The 17,707-nt window shown below is 43.6% G+C and overlaps 1 protein-coding gene across 6 annotated transcripts in view; it reads left to right on the forward strand.

Moving 5' to 3' along the window:
- Nucleotides 1-17,707, forward strand: part of usp32 (ubiquitin specific peptidase 32) — a 113,081-nt gene that overhangs the window by 56,395 nt on the left and 38,979 nt on the right. For 5 of the 6 annotated variants that reach the window (XM_061919333.1, XM_061919332.1, XM_061919334.1 and 2 more), the window contains 5 exons: nucleotides 517-655; nucleotides 3,203-3,308; nucleotides 4,691-4,864; nucleotides 5,181-5,355; nucleotides 5,418-5,569. In XM_061919333.1, coding sequence (XP_061775317.1) covers nucleotides 517-655; nucleotides 3,203-3,308; nucleotides 4,691-4,864; nucleotides 5,181-5,355; nucleotides 5,418-5,569 — 746 coding nt within the window. The remainder of the gene's footprint in view (nucleotides 1-516; nucleotides 656-3,202; nucleotides 3,309-4,690; nucleotides 4,865-5,180; nucleotides 5,356-5,417; nucleotides 5,570-17,707) is intronic. The other variant, XM_061919335.1, reaches the window with a different exon arrangement.

Consider the following 17,707-nt stretch of genomic DNA (forward strand, 5'->3'; position numbering starts at 1 on the left):
TGTGTGTGTTATTGTAACATTGACAGATGAATGTGTGTGTTATTGTAACATTGACAGATGAATGTGTGTGTTATTGTAACATTGACAGATGAATGTGTGTGTTATTGTAACATTGACAGATGAATGTGTGTGTTATTGTAACATTGACAGATGAATGTGTGTGTTATTGTAACATTGACAGATGAATATGTGTGTTATTGTAACATTGACAGATGAATATGTGTGTTCTTGTAACATTGACAGATGAATGTGTGTGTTATTGTAACATTGACAGATGAATGTGTGTGTTATTGTAACATTGACAGATGAATGTGTGTGTTATTGTAACATTGACAGATGAATATGTGTGTTATTGTAACATTGACAGATGAATGTGTGTGTTATTGTAACATTGACAGATGAATATGTGTGTTATTGTAACATTGACAGATGAATGTGTGTGTTCTTGTAACATTGACAGATGAATGTGTGTGTTATTGTAACATTGACAGATGAATGTGTGTGTTCTTGTAACAGTTCCCACAGAGAAAGGAGCAACAGGTCTCAGTAACCTTGGCAACACGTGTTTCATGAACTCCAGTATTCAGTGTGTGAGCAACACCCGACCTCTCACTGACTACTTCACCTCTGGGAGACACCTGTATGAACTCAACAGGTGACTTCTTCTTGCTTTCATCTTTGTATGGCTGCAGCACATTTGTGTGGGTGGAGTCACCTTGCATAATCCTGTGGGTGGGTGCAGTCACATTACATAATCCCAAATGTGGGTGGTGTCACATTACATAATCCCCTGTGTGTGCGGGTGGAGTCACATTACATAATCCCGTGTGTGTGTGTGTGTGTGTGTGTGGGTGGTGTCACATTACATAATCCCCTGTGTGTGCGGGTGGTGTCACATTACATAATCCCGTGTGTGTGTGTGTGTGTGTGTGTGGGTGGTGTCACATTACATAATCCTGTGTGTGTGGGTGGTGTCACATTACATAATCCTGTGTGTGTGGGTGGTGTCACATTACATAATCCCGTGTGTGTGGGTGGTGTCACATTACATAATCCCATGTGTGTGTGGGTGGAGTCACATTACATAATCCCGTGTGTGTGTGGGTGGAGTCACATTACATAATCCCAAATGTGGGTGGAGTCACATTACATAATCCCGTGTGTGTGTGGTGTCACATTACATAATTGTGTGTGGTTGGAATCACATTCCTTAATTGTTTGTGTGGGTGGTGTCGCATTACATAATCCCGTGTGTGTGGGTGGTGTCACATTACATAATCCCGTGTATGTGGGTGGTGTCACATTACATAATCCCGTGTGTGTGTGTGTGTGTGTGTGTGTGGGTGGTGTCACATTACATAATCCTGTGTGTGTGGGTGGTGTCACATTACATAATCCTGTGTGTGTGGGTGGTGTCACATTACATAATCCCGTGTGTGTGGGTGGTGTCACATTACATAATCCCATGTGTGTGTGGGTGGAGTCACATTACATAATCCCGTGTGTGTGTGGGTGGAGTCACATTACATAATCCCAAATGTGGGTGGAGTCACATTACATAATCCCGTGTGTGTGTGGTGTCACATTACATAATTGTGTGTGGTTGGAATCACATTCCTTAATTGTTTGTGTGGGTGGTGTCGCATTACATAATCCCGTGTGTGTGGGTGGTGTCACATTACATAATCCCGTGTGTGTGGGTGGTGTCACATTACATAATCCCGTGTGTGTGTGTGTGTGTGCGTGGTGTCACATTACATAATCCTGTGTGTGTGGGTGGTGTCACATTACATAATCCTGTGTGTGTGGGTGGTGTCACATTACATAATCCCGTGTGTGTGGGTGGTGTCACATTACATAATCCCATGTGTGTGTGGGTGGAGTCACATTACATAATCCCGTGTGTGTGTGGGTGGAGTCACATTACATAATCCCAAATGTGGGTGGAGTCACATTACATAATCCCGTGTGTGTGTGGTGTCACATTACATAATTGTGTGTGGTTGGAATCACATTCCTTAATTGTTTGTGTGGGTGGTGTCGCATTACATAATCCCATGTGTGTGTGTGTGGTGTCACATTACATAATCCCAAATGTGGGTGGAGTCACATTACATAATCCCGTGTGTGTGTGGTGTCACATTACATAATTGTGTGTGGGTGGAATCACATTCCTTAATTGTTTGTGTGGGTGGTGTCGCATTACATAATCCCGTGTGTGGGTGGAGTCACATTACATAATACCGTGTGTGGGTGGAGACAAATGGGAGATTAAGAGTGCTAGTAAAGTTTATTTTGAGTTCATGTTCAACAGCAATTCTGCTCTCGTCTTCTTTGCTTGTCTTTGCTGCAACATTTCACCTGGAGGAACACATGAAGCATCACACCTGTAGCATCACACATGTAGCGTTTACACATGTAGCATCACACCTGTAGCGTCACACATGTAGCGTCACACATGTAGCGTCACACCTGTAGCGTCACACCTGTTGCGTCACACATGTAGCATCACACCTGTAGCGTCACACATGTAGCGTCACACCTGTAGCGTCACACCTGTTGCGTCACACATGTAGCATCACACCTGTAGCGTCACACCTGTAGCGTCACACCTGTAGCATCACACATGTAGCGTTTACACATGTAGCGTTTACACCTATAGCATCATACCTGTAGCGTTTACACATGTAGCATCACACCTGTAGCGTCACACATGTAGCGTCACACATGTAGCGTCACACCTGTAGCGTCACACCTGTAGCGTCACACCTGTTGCGTCACACCTGTAGCGTCACACCTGTAGCGTCACACCTGTAGCATCACACATGTAGCGTTTACACATGTAGCGTTTACACCTGTAGCATCATACCTGTAGCGTTTACACATGTAGCATCACACCTGTAGCGTTTACACATGTAGCGTTTACACCTGTAGCATCACACCTGTAGCGTTTACACATGTAGCATCACACCTGTAGTGTTTCACCTGTAGTGTCACACCTGTAGCGTCACACATGTAGCGTTTACACCTGTAGCATCACACCTGTAGCGTTTACACCTGTAGCGTTTACACCTGTAGCATCACACCTGTAGCATCACACCTGTAGCGTTACACCTGTAGTCGTGTACTGTCCTGTTGCATGTTAAATCATGATCCTGCATGGGGAGTGGTCCTTTTTACAGTTTGTCCATTGGTCCCACAGATCCAACCCCATCGGTATGCGAGGTCACATGGCCAAATGTTACGGTGATCTGGTCCTGGAGCTGTGGAGCGGAACCCAGAAGAACATAGCACCCCTCAAACTCAGGGTGAAAGACTTGTGTTCACACTACACTTAGTCATCCTAAAGACCAGTTTCACATCACTACTTAGTTAAACATCACTACTTAGTTATACATCACTACTTAGTTACACGTCAGTACTTAGTTAAACATCACTACTTAGTTACACGTCAGTACTTAGTTAAACATCACTACTTAGTTATACATCACTACTTAGTTACACGTCAGTACTTAGTTAAACATCACTACTTAGTTACACGTCAGTACTTAGTTAAACATCACTACTTAGTTACACGTCAGTACTTAGTCTCAAATCATAACTATGTTTCACATCAGTACTTAGTTTCACATCAGTACTTAGTTTCACATCACTACTTAGTTTCACATCAGTACTTAGTTTCACATCACTACTTAGTTTCACATCACTACTTAGTTTCACATCACTACTTAGTTTCAGATCAGTACTTAGTTTCACATCAGTACTTAGTTTCAGATCAGTACTTAGTTTCACATCACTACTTAGTTTCACATCACTACTTAGTTTCACATCACTACTTAGTTTCACATCACTACTTAGTTTCACATCACTACTTAGTTTCAGATCAGTACTTAGCTTCAGATCAGTACTTAGTTTCACATCACTACTTAGTTTCACATCACTACTTAGTTTCACATCACTACTTAGTCTCAAATCATAACTTTGTTTCACATCAGTACTTAGTTTCACATCAGTACTTAGTTTCACATCAGTACTTAGTTTCACATCACTACTTAGTTTCACATCAGTACTTAGTTTCACATCACTACTTAGTTTCACATCAGTACTTAGTTTCACATCAGTACTTAGTTTCACATCACTACTTAGTTTCACATCAGTACTTAGTTTCACATCACTACTTAGTTTCACATCACTACTTAGTTTCAGATCAGTACTTAGTTTCACATCACTACTTAGTTTCACATCACTACTTAGTTTCACATCACTACTTAGTCTCAAATCATATCTTTGTTTCACATCAGTACTTAGTTTCACATCAGTACTTAGTTTCACATCAGTACTTAGTTTCACATCACTACTTAGTTTCACATCAGTACTTAGTTTCACATCACTACTTAGTTTCACATCAGTACTTAGTTTCACATCAGTACTTAGTTTCACATCACTACTTAGTTTCACATCAGTACTTAGTTTCACATCACTACTTAGTTTCAGATCAGTACTTAGTTTCACATCAGTACTTAGTTTCACATCACTACTTAGTTTCACATCACTACTTAGTTTCAGATCAGTACTTAGTTTCACATCACTACTTAGTTTCACATCACTACTTAGCTTCAGATCAGTACTTAGTTTCACATCAGTTCTTAGTCTGAGGTCCATGGACAATAAACTTCTCCATCTCCTTCAGTGGACCATAGCCAAGTATGCTCCTCGCTTCAATGGCTTCCAGCAGCAGGACTCCCAGGAGCTGCTGGCCTTCCTGCTGGATGGTCTGCATGAAGACCTGAACAGAGTCCATGAGAAGCCCTACGTGGAGCTGAAGGACAGCGATGGTCGTCCTGACTGGGAAGTGGCGTCTGAGGTCAGAAAGTCCTCCACAAGAACTTGTTTTCTAATTTGTCACCAACAAATAAGACTTGATGAGACAGAGATGGACTATGTCCTGCATCTAGATGTTTTGATTCTAGGATTTCATGTCACTGTTCTGGTCCAGTGGTTCTTAACCATAGGGCCTTTCCAAGAGGGCCAGCTAACAAACAACTGTGGTCTGTATTGGAGAAGTTGACTCCTGAGGTGAAAAAGGTTCTGAACCTGGGGTCTAGTCCAGGATCTCGTATCACTGGGATGAAGAACAATCCCAGTAAACATCTATTGTTCATGTTCTCCTCAACTTCAAGGCCTGGGAGAACCACCTGCGCAGGAACCGCTCCATCGTGGTGGACCTGTTCCACGGTCAGCTGAAGTCCCAAGTCAAGTGCAAGACCTGTGGTCACATCAGCTCCCGTTTCGACCCCTTCAACTTCCTGTCGCTGCCTCTGCCCATGGACAGCTCCATGCACCTGGAGATCACTGGTGAGAACATGTCCTGGGTGCCAGGAGTCTCCTGGTCACTTCCTGTTTCCTCTCGCCTGCAGTCATCAAACTGGAAGGCTCCATTCCTGTGCGCTACGGTCTAAGGTTGAACATGGACGAGAAGTACACCGGACTCAAGAAGCTGCTGAGTGAACTCTGTGACCTGAAGCCTGAACAGATTCTTCTGGCTGAGGTCCATGGTGCCAACATTAAGGTAGGACTTCACTTCCTGGGACTTGTACTTCTACTTGGAGAAAGGAACAGGGTGAGTGTCTCCGGCACAACAACTAGCACCAGTCCTCAGGTCTTAGACCACGCCTGGGCAACTCTTTTGACTCGGGGGCCACATTTAGAGATAAAATGTGTCTGGGGGCCGGTTTATCTATCGACCGTATATTACCAAATAAACGCCCGTGTCCTAATAGGCGCCCGGGGTCTGACGCCATTTTGTGAAGGAGCCGCTTCTTCCCAATAACCGCCTGTGTCCAAATAGTGGGCTGGTATTTGCATCATTTACATTCAAATCATATTCATTTCATTCAGCCCAATTTTTGAAGCTAAAAGGAAAAGCAAAGGTGCAGTAATTCTGCTAATGACGCTAACAGAGTCCAGAGAGTTACATGACAATCAAAGGCTTAACGAAATGTGTGCCGTTACGTGGGGATTCTGGGTACTCAAGGTATTGCAATGGGTCAGCGCAGGTAGCGTGACACACACTCAACGACAACTACAAACCCACCAGGAAAAGTTTCAACAGTAGCAGTGAGTTGAATGAACAGGATAGCGCTACACCACAACTGGTGGACGGGAATACTTTAAGGGGGAAGAAGAACAGAAAGTTTGACTTAAAGTTCAAGCTAGCGGTTGTGAAGTATGCGGAGCAGAATTGTAGTTTGGCAGCAGCCAGGCATTTTACCCCTGACCCAAAACACGTACGAGAATAGAACCCAAAAAAGGGAGAACTACTATCTCAGTCAACAATCGATGGAAAACGGGCTAACTTATCTGCTGGAGGTAGCAAGGAAGTGAGCCACGAGCCTGATGCTAATTTGTGTGGGTGGATCAATCACCTTGGAGCTTCCTGGACTCAACCCTGTGTCCCGCAAAGTGATGGACATTATGACCAAGGACTTGTTTGCCAGTGCCAGTGACACCAGAGACACCGGGGAGGTGTTTGGTGGTTTCATCCTTTCCTGCCTGGCAACAACGTGACCCCGAAGGAGGAGAACAACTGTCGCACAGAAGGAGGAGAACAACTGTTGCACAGAAGGAGGAGAACAACTGTCGCACAGAAGGAGGAGAACAACTGTTGCACAGAAGGAGGAGAACAACTGTTGCACAGAAGGAGGAGAACAACTGTCGCACAGAAGGAGGAGAACAACTGTTGCACAGAAGGAGGAGAACAACTGTTGCACAGAAGGAGGAGAACAACTGTTGCACAGAAGGAGGAGAACAACTGTCGCACAGAAGGAGGAGAACAACTGTTGCACAGAAGGAGGAGAACAACTGTTGCACAGAAGGAGGAGAACAACTGTCGCACAGAAGGAGGAGAACAACTGTTGCACAGAAGGAGGAGAACAACTGTCGCACAGAAGGAGGAGAACAACTGTTGCACAGAAGGAGGAGAACAACTGTCGCACAGAAGGAGGAGAACAACTGTTTCACAGAAGGAGGAGAACAACTGTTGCACAGAAGGAGGAGAACAACTGTCGCACAGAAGGAGGAGAACAAATGTCGCACAGAAGGAGGAGAACAACTGTTGCACAGAAGGAGGAGAACAACTGTTGCACAGAAGGAGGAGAACAACTGTCGCACAGAAGGAGGAGAACAACTGTCGCACAGAAGGAGGAGAACAACTGTTGCACAGAAGGAGGAGAACAACTGTTGCACAGAAGGAGGAGAACAACTGTTGCACAGAAGGAGGAGAACAACTGTCGCACAGAAGGAGGAGAACAACTGTCGCACAGAAGGAGGAGAACAACTGTTGCACAGAAGGAGGAGAACAACTGTCGCACAGAAGGAGGAGAACAACTGTTGCACAGAAGGAGGAGAACAACTGTTGCACAGAAGGAGGAGAACAACTGTCGCACAGAAGGAGGAGAACAACTGTCGCACAGAAGGAGGAGAACAACTGTTGCACAGAAGGAGGAGAACAACTGTCGCACAGAAGGAGGAGAACAACTGTCGCACAGAAGGAGGAGAACAACTGTCGCACAGAAGGAGGAGAACAACTGTCGCACAGAAGGATGAGAACAACTGTCGCACAGAAGGAGGAGAACAACTGTCGCACAGAAGGATGAGAACAACTGTTGCACAGAAGGAGGAGAACAACTGTCGCACAGAAGGAGGAGAACAACTGTTGCACAGAAGGAGGAGAACAACTGTTGCACAGAAGGAGGAGAACAACTGTTGCACAGAAGGAGGAGAACAACTGTTGCACAGAAGGAGGAGAACAACTGTCGCACAGAAGGAGGAGAACAACTGTTGCACAGAAGGAGGAGAACAACTGTTGCACAGAAGGAGGAGAACAACTGTCGCACAGAAGGAGGAGAACAACTGTCGCACAGAAGGAGGAGAACAACTGTTGCACAGAAGGAGGAGAACAACTGTCGCACAGAAGGAGGAGAACAACTGTCGCACAGAAGGAGGAGAACAACTGTCGCACAGAAGGAGGAGAACAACTGTCGCACAGAAGGAGGAGAACAACTGTTGCACAGAAGGAGGAGAACAACTGTCGCACAGAAGGAGGAGAACAACTGTCGCACAGAAGGAGGAGAACAACTGTTGCACAGAAGGAGGAGAACAACTGTCGCACAGAAGGAGGAGAACAACTGTCGCACAGAAGGAGGAGAACAACTGTCGCACAGAAGGAGGAGAACAACTGTTGCACAGAAGGAGGAGAACAACTGTTGCACAGAAGGAGGAGAACAACTGTCGCACAGAAGGAGGAGAACAACTGTCGCACAGAAGGAGGAGAACAACTGTTGCACAGAAGGAGGAGAACAACTGTTGCACAGAAGGAGGAGAACAACTGTTGCACAGAAGGAGGAGAACAACTGTTGCACAGAAGGAGGAGAACAACTGTTGCACAGAAGGAGGAGAACAACTGTCGCACAGAAGGAGGAGAACAACTGTCGCACAGAAGGAGGAGAACAACTGTCGCACAGAAGGAGGAGAACAACTGTCGCACAGAAGGAGGAGAACAACTGTCGCACAGAAGGAGGAGAACAACTGTTGCACAGAAGGAGGAGAACAACTGTTGCACAGAAGGAGGAGAACAACTGTTGCACAGAAGGAGGAGAACAACTGTTGCACAGAAGGAGGAGAACAACTGTCGCACAGAAGGAGGAGAACAACTGTCGCACAGAAGGAGGAGAACAACTGTCGCACAGAAGGAGGAGAACAACTGTCGCACAGAAGGAGGAGAACAACTGTCGCACAGAAGGAGGAGAACAACTGTCGCACAGAAGGAGGAGAACAACTGTCGCACAGAAGGAGGAGAACAACTGTCGCACAGAAGGAGGAGAACAACTGTCGCACAGAAGGAGGAGAACAACTGTCGCACAGAAGGAGGAGAACAACTGTCGCACAGAAGGAGGAGAACAACTGTCGCACAGAAGGAGGAGAACAACTGTCGCACAGAAGGAGAACAACTGTCGCACAGAAGGAGGAGAACAACTGTCGCACAGAAGGAGGAGAACAACTGTCGCACAGAAGGAGGAGAACAACTGTCGCACAGAAGGATGAGAACAACTGTCGCACAGAAGGAGGAGAACAACTGTCGCACAGAAGGAGGAGAACAACTGTTGCACAGAAGGAGGAGAACAACTGTTGCACAGAAGGAGGAGAACAACTGTTGCACAGAAGGAGGAGAACAACTGTTGCACAGAAGGAGGAGAACAACTGTTGCACAGAAGGAGGAGAACAACTGTCGCACAGAAGGAGGAGAACAACTGTCGCACAGAAGGAGGAGAACTGTCGCACAGAAGGAGGAGAACAACTGTCGCACAGAAGGAGGAGAACAACTGTTGCACAGAAGGAGGAGAACAACTGTTGCACAGAAGGAGGAGAACAACTGTTGCACAGAAGGAGGAGAACAACTGTTGCACAGAAGGAGGAGAACAACTGTTGCACAGAAGGAGGAGAACAACTGTTGCACAGGAGGAGAACAACTGTTGCACAGAAGGAGGAGAACAACTGTTGCACAGAAGGAGGAGAACAACTGTTGCACAGGAGGAGAACAACTGTCGCACAGAAGGAGGAGAACAACTGTCGCACAGAAGGAGGAGAACAACTGTCGCACAGAAGGAGGAGAACAACTGTTGCACAGAAGGATGAGAACAACTGTCGCACAGAAGGAGGAGAACAACTGTTGCACAGAAGGAGGAGAACAACTGTTGCACAGAAGGAGGAGAACAACTGTTGCACAGAAGGAGGGGAACAACTGTTGCACAGAAGGAGGAGAACAACTGTCGCACAGAAGGAGGAGAACAACTGTCGCACAGAAGGAGGAGAACAACTGTCGCACAGAAGGATGAGAACAACTGTTGCACAGAAGGAGGAGAACAACTGTTGCACAGAAGGAGGAGAACAACTGTTGCACAGAAGGAGGAGAACAACTGTTGCACAGAAGGAGGAGAACAACTGTTGCACAGAAGGAGGAGAACAACTGTTGCACAGAAGGAGGAGAACAACTGTCGCACAGAAGGAGGAGAACAACTGTCGCACAGAAGGATGAGAACAACTGTTGCACAGAAGGAGGAGAACAACTGTCGCACAGAAGGAGGAGAACAACTGTCGCACAGAAGGAGGAGAACAACTGTCGCACAGAAGGAGGAGAAAAACTGTCGCACAGAAGGAGGAGAACAACTGTCGCACAGAAGGAGGAGAACTGTCGCACAGAAGGAGGAGAACAACTGTCGCACAGAAGGAGGAGAACAACTGTCGCACAGAAGGAGGAGAACAACTGTCGCACAGAAGGAGGAGAACAACTGTCGCACAGAAGGAGGAGAACAACTGTCGCACAGAAGGAGGAGAACAACTGTTGCACAGAAGGAGGAGAACAACTGTCGCACAGAAGGAGGAGAACAACTGTTGCACAGAAGGAGAACAACTGTTGCACAGAAGGAGGAGAACAACTGTCGCACAGAAGGAGGAGAACAACTGTCGCACAGAAGGAGGAGAACAACTGTTGCACAGAAGGAGAACAACTGTTGCACAGAAGGAGGAGAACAACTGTTGCACAGAAGGAGGAGAACAACTGTCGCACAGAAGGAGGAGAACAACTGTCGCACAGAAGGAGGAGAACAACTGTCGCACAGAAGGAGGAGAACAACTGTCGCACAGAAGGAGGAGAACAACTGTCGCACAGAAGGAGGAGAACAACTGTCGCACAGAAGGAGGAGAACAACTGTCGCACAGAAGGAGGAGAACAACTGTCGCACAGAAGGAGGAGAACAACTGTCGCACAGAAGGAGGAGAACAACTGTCGCACAGAAGGAGGAGAACAACTGTCGCACAGAAGGAGGAGAACAACTGTCGCACAGAAGGAGGAGAACAACTGTCGCACAGAAGGAGGAGAACAACTGTTGCACAGAAGGAGGAGAACAACTGTCGCACAGAAGGAGGAGAACAACTGTCGCACAGAAGGAGGAGAACAACTGTCGCACAGAAGGAGGAGAACAACTGTCGCACAGAAGGAGGAGAACAACTGTCGCACAGAAGGAGGAGAACAACTGTCGCACAGAAGGAGGAGAACAACTGTCGCACAGAAGGAGGAGAACAACTGTCGCACAGAAGGAGGAGAACAACTGTCGCACAGAAGGAGGAGAACAACTGTCGCACAGAAGGAGGAGAACAACTGTCGCACAGAAGGAGGAGAACAACTGTTGCACAGAAGGAGGAGAACAACTGTTGCACAGAAGGAGGAGAACAACTGTTGCACAGAAGGAGGAGAACAACTGTTGCACAGAAGGAGGAGAACAACTGTCGCACAGAAGGAGGAGAACAACTGTTGCACAGAAGGAGAACAACTGTTGCACAGAAGGAGGAGAACAACTGTTGCACAGAAGGAGGAGAACAACTGTCGCACAGAAGGAGGAGAACAACTGTCGCACAGAAGGAGGAGAACAACTGTCGCACAGAAGGAGGAGAACAACTGTTGCACAGAAGGAGGAGAACAACTGTTGCACAGAAGGAGGAGAACAACTGTTGCACAGAAGGAGGAGAACAACTGTTGCACAGAAGGAGGAGAACAACTGTCGCACAGAAGGAGGAGAACAACTGTTGCACAGAAGGAGAACAACTGTTGCACAGAAGGAGGAGAACAACTGTTGCACAGAAGGAGGAGAACAACTGTCGCACAGAAGGAGGAGAACAACTGTCGCACAGAAGGAGGAGAACAACTGTCGCACAGAAGGAGGAGAACAACTGTTGCACAGAAGGAGGAGAACAACTGTTGCACAGAAGGAGGAGAACAACTGTTGCACAGAAGGAGGAGAACAACTGTCGCACAGAAGGAGGAGAACAACTGTTGCACAGAAGGAGGAGAACAACTGTTGCACAGAAGGAGGAGAACAACTGTTGCACAGAAGGAGGAGAACAACTGTTGCACAGAAGGAGGAGAACAACTGTTGCACAGAAGGAGGAGAACAACTGTCGCACAGAAGGAGGAGAACAACTGTTGCACAGAAGGAGGAGAACAACTGTCGCACAGAAGGAGGAGAACAACTGTTGCACAGAAGGATGTTCCCTCCCGGCCACAAGATACCATCAGAACCAAACAATGGCCGACTGCAGGCCGGCCCAGAAATATATCAAAGTCTGCTGCAAATACCTGCCTGCTTCTTTTCAACACCTGGCTCCAAAATACATTTTGTGGAACAAACCCCCGGGTTACTATTTGGTAATATACGCTATCTATCTACGTATATCTACGTATATCTATCTATCCATCTATCTATCTATCTACGTATGTCTGTCTATCTATCTATCTATCTATGTCCGTCCGTCCGTCCGTCCGTCCGTCCGTCCGTCCGTCCGTCCGTCCGTCCGTCCGTCCGTCCGTCCGTCCGTCCGTCCGTCCGTCCGTCCGTCCGTCCGTCCGTCCGTCCATCCATCCATCCATCCATCCATCCATCCATACATCCATCCATACATCCATCCATACATCCATCCATCCATACATCCATACATACATCCATCCATACATACATCCATACATCCATACATCCATACATACATACATCCATACATACATACATCCATACATACATACATCCATACATACATCCATACATACATACATCCATACATACATACATCCATACATACATACATCCATACATACATACATACATCCATACATCCATACATACGTACATGCATGCATATGTATATGCTTATGTGTGTTTGGGTCTTATTTTTAGGAACACTAATACAAAACCTCACAATAATGTCTGACTGAATGCTCGGTTGGTAGAGTGGCCGTGCCAGCAACTTGAGGGTTGCAGGTTCGATCCCCGCTTGTACCATCCTAGTGACTGCCGTTGTGTCCTTGGGCAAGACACTTGACCCACCTGCTCCCAGTGACACCCACCTGCTCCCAGTGCCACCCACCTGCTCCCAGTGCCACCCACCTGCTCCCAGTGCCACCCACCTGCTCCCAGTGACACCCACCTGCTCCCAGTGACACCCACCTGCTCCCAGTGCCACCCACACTGCTTTAAATGTAAAAATTAGATATTGGGTGTCACTATGTAAAGCGCTTTGAGTCACTTGAGAAAAGCGCTATATAAATATAATTCACTTCACTAAAAACAGTTCTGACAGACCACCTTAAGAAACAGAATGGAATTACAATTTTTCGACTGAATGAGACACCCAGAATGTACATGAATATAAAGAATGTGGGATTTACAATATGAAATATGGATGATAAAACACTGAATATTGACAACATATGAAGGCCACACCCCCTCCCATCCACATTATTTACGCTCAAGCAAAACACAACAAAAATGAAACAAACACAGCGAAATAAGAATGTGAAGATTAAAAAAACAACAACAACCAATCTGATATAATATCACTTTTTTGTAGAGCTTGGTTGTAAAAATCTCCTTCCACGTCTGTCTCTGACATCCACTTTGGTGCCTCCTGTGACTTACATGACCATAGTAACTCATTACATTACCACAGTAACTCATTACATGACCATAGTAACTCATTACATGACCATAGTAACTCATTACATGACCATAGTAACTCATTACATGACCATAGTAACTCATTACATGACCACAGTAACTCATTACATGACCACAGTAACTCATTACATGACCATAGTAACTCATTACATGACCATAGTAACTCATTACATGACCATAGTAACTCATTACATGACCATAGTAACTCATTACATGACCATAGTAACTCATTACATGACCATAGTAACTCATTACATGACCATAGTAACTCATTACATGACCACAGTAACTCATTACATGACCATAGTAACTCATTACATGACCATAGTAACTCATTACATTACCACAGTAACTCATTACATGACCATAGTAACTCATTACATGACCATAGTAACTCATTACATGACCACAGTAACTCATTACATGACCATAGTAACTCATTACATGACCACAGTAACTCATTACATGACCATAGTAACTCATTACATTACCACAGTAACTCATTACATGACCATAGTAACTCATTACATTACCACAGTAACTCATTACATAACCATAGTAACTCATTACATGACCATAGTAACTCATTACATGACCATAGTAACTCATTACATTACCACAGTAACTCATTACATGACCATAGTAACTCATTACATTACCACAGCAACTCATTACATGACCACAGTAACTCATTACATGACCATAGTAACTCATTACATTACCACAGTAACTCATTACATGACCATAGTAACTCATTACATGACCATAGTAACTCATTACATGACCACAGTAACTCATTACATGACCATAGTAACTCATTACATGACCACAGTAACTCATTACATGACCATAGTAACTCATTACATTACCACAGTAACTCATTACATGACCATAGTAACTCATTACATTACCACAGTAACTCATTACATAACCATAGTAACTCATTACATGACCATAGTAACTCATTACATGACCATAGTAACTCATTACATTACCACAGTAACTCATTACATGACCATAGTAACTCATTACATTACCACAGTAACTCATTACATGACCATAGTAACTCATTACATTACCACAGTAACTCATTACATAACCATAGTAACTCATTACATGACCATAGTAACTCATTACATGACCATAGTAACTCATTACATGACCATAGTAACTCATTACATGACCATAGTAACTATTACATGACCATAGTAACTCATTACATGACCATAGTAACTCATTACATGACCATAGTAACTCATTACATGACCATAGTAACTCATTACATGACCATAGTAACTCATTACATGACCATAGTAACTCATTACATGACCATAGTAACTCATTACATGACCATAGTAACTCATTACATGACCACAGTAACTCATTACATGACCACAGTAACTCATTACATGACCATAGTAACTCATTACATGACCATAGTAACTCATTACATGACCATAGTAACTCATTACATGACCATAGTAACTATTACATGACCATAGTAACTCATTACATGACCATAGTAACTCATTACATGACCATAGTAACTATTACATGACCATAGTAACTATCACATGACCATAGTAACTATTACATGACCATAGTAACTCATTACATGACCATAGTAACTCATTACATGACCATAGTAACTCATTACATGACCATAGTAACTCATTAAATGACCATAGTAACTCATTACATGACCACAGTAACTCATTACATGACCATAGTAACTCATTACATGACCATAGTAACTCATTACATGACCATAGTAACTCATTACATGACCATAGTAACTCATTACATGACCATAGTAACTCATTACATGACCATAGTAACTCATTACATGACCATAGTAACTATTACATGACCATAGTAACTCATTACATGACCATAGTAACTATTACATGACCATAGTAACTCATTACATGACCATAGTAACTCATTACATGACCATAGTAACTATTACATGACCATAGTAACTATCACATGACCATAGTAACTATTACATGACCATAGTAACTCATTACATGACCATAGTAACTCATTACATGACCATAGTAACTCATTACATGACCATAGTAACTATTACATGACCATAGTAACTATCACATGACCATAGTAACTATTACATGACCATAGTAACTCATTACATGACCATAGTAACTCATTACATGACCATAGTAACTCATTACATGACCATAGTAACTCATTACATGACCATAGTAACTCATTACATGACCATAGTAACTCATTACATGACCACAGTAACTCATTAGTTGACCATAGTAACTCATTACATGACCATAGTAACTCATTACATGACCATAGTAACTCATTACATGACCACAGTAACTCATTAGTTGACCATAGTAACTCATTACATGACCACAGTAACTCATTACATGACCACATTAACTCATTAGTTGACCACAGTAACTCATTACATGACCACAGTAACTCATTACATGACCACAGTAACTCATTAGTTGACCATAGTAACTCATTACATGACCACAGTAACTCATTACATGACCACATTAACTCATTAGTTGACCACAGTAACTCATTAGTTGACCATAGTAACTCATTACATGACCACAGTAACTCATTAGTTGACCATAGTAACTCATTACATGACCATAGTAACTCATTACATGACCATAGTAACTATTACATGACCATAGTAACTCATTACATGACCACAGTAACTCATTAGTTGACCACAGTAACTCATTAGTTGACCACAGTAACTCATTACATGACCATAGTAACTCATTACATGACCATAGTAACTATTACATGACCATAGTAACTCATTACATGACCACAGTAACTCATTAGTTGACCACAGTAACTCATTAGTTGACCACAGTAACTCATTACATGACCACAGTAACTCATTAGTTGACCACAGTAACTCATTAGTTGACCATAGTAACTCATTACATTACCACAGTAACTCATTAGTTGACCATAGTAACTCATTACATGACCATAGTAACTCATTACATTACCATAGTAACTCATTACATTACCACAGTAACTCATTAGTTGAGTATATTAAGTAGTACATCATTGAAAAGTGCAGCTTCCCACCATTGCCATATTTGGTGTAGTTGACTAAATCATGTGATTATGCAAGATGAGAACACATCATGATGGTCACAACACTTCACATCTTAAACATCTAAACTAATGATTTGGGAATGTCTGGTGGGCCAGATTGTAGATCTTAATGGGCCTCATGTGGCCAGGTCTGTTCTACACTTAGATTAGTCACATCTAGTCTTACACTTAGATTGGTCACATCTAGTCTTAGACTTAGATTGGTCACATCTAGTCTTAGACTTAGATTGGTCACATCTAGTCTTAGACTTAGATTGTCACATCTAGTCTTAGACTTAGATTGGTCACATCTAGTCTAAGACATAGATTGGTCACATCTAGTCTTAGACCTAGATTGGTCACATCTAGTCTTACACTTAGATTGGTCACATCTAGTCTTAGACTTAGATTGGTCACATCTAGTCTTAGACTTAGATTGGTCACATCTAGTCTTAGACTTAGATTGGTCACATCTAGTCTTAGACTTAGATTGGTCACATCTAGTCTTACACTTAGATTGGTCACATCTAGTCTTAGACTTAGATTGGTCACATCTAGTCTTACACTTAGATTGGTCACATCTAGTCTTAGACTTAGATTGGTCACATCTAGTCTTAGACTTAGATTGGTCACATCTAGTCTTAGACCTAGATTGGTCACATCTAGTCTTAGACTTAAATTAGTCACATCTAGTCTTAGACTTAGATTGTCACATCTAGTCTTAGACTTAGATTGTCACATCTAGTCTTAGACTTAGATTGGTCACATCTAGTCTTAGACCTAGATTGGTCACATCTAGTCTTAGACTTAAATTAGTCACATCTAGTCTTAGACTTAGATTGTCACATCTAGTCTTAGACTTAGATTGGTCACATCTAGTCTTAGACTTAGATTAGTCACATCTAGTCTTACACTTAAATTAGTCACATCTAGTCTTGGACTTAGATTGGTCACATCTAGTCTTAGACTTAGATTGTCACATCTAGTCTTAGACCTAGATTGTCACATATAGTCTTAGACTTAGATTGGTCACATCT

This window comes from Nerophis ophidion, linkage group LG13, assembly GCF_033978795.1.
Source record: "Nerophis ophidion isolate RoL-2023_Sa linkage group LG13, RoL_Noph_v1.0, whole genome shotgun sequence".
NCBI classification, from domain to species: domain Eukaryota; kingdom Metazoa; phylum Chordata; class Actinopteri; order Syngnathiformes; family Syngnathidae; genus Nerophis; species Nerophis ophidion.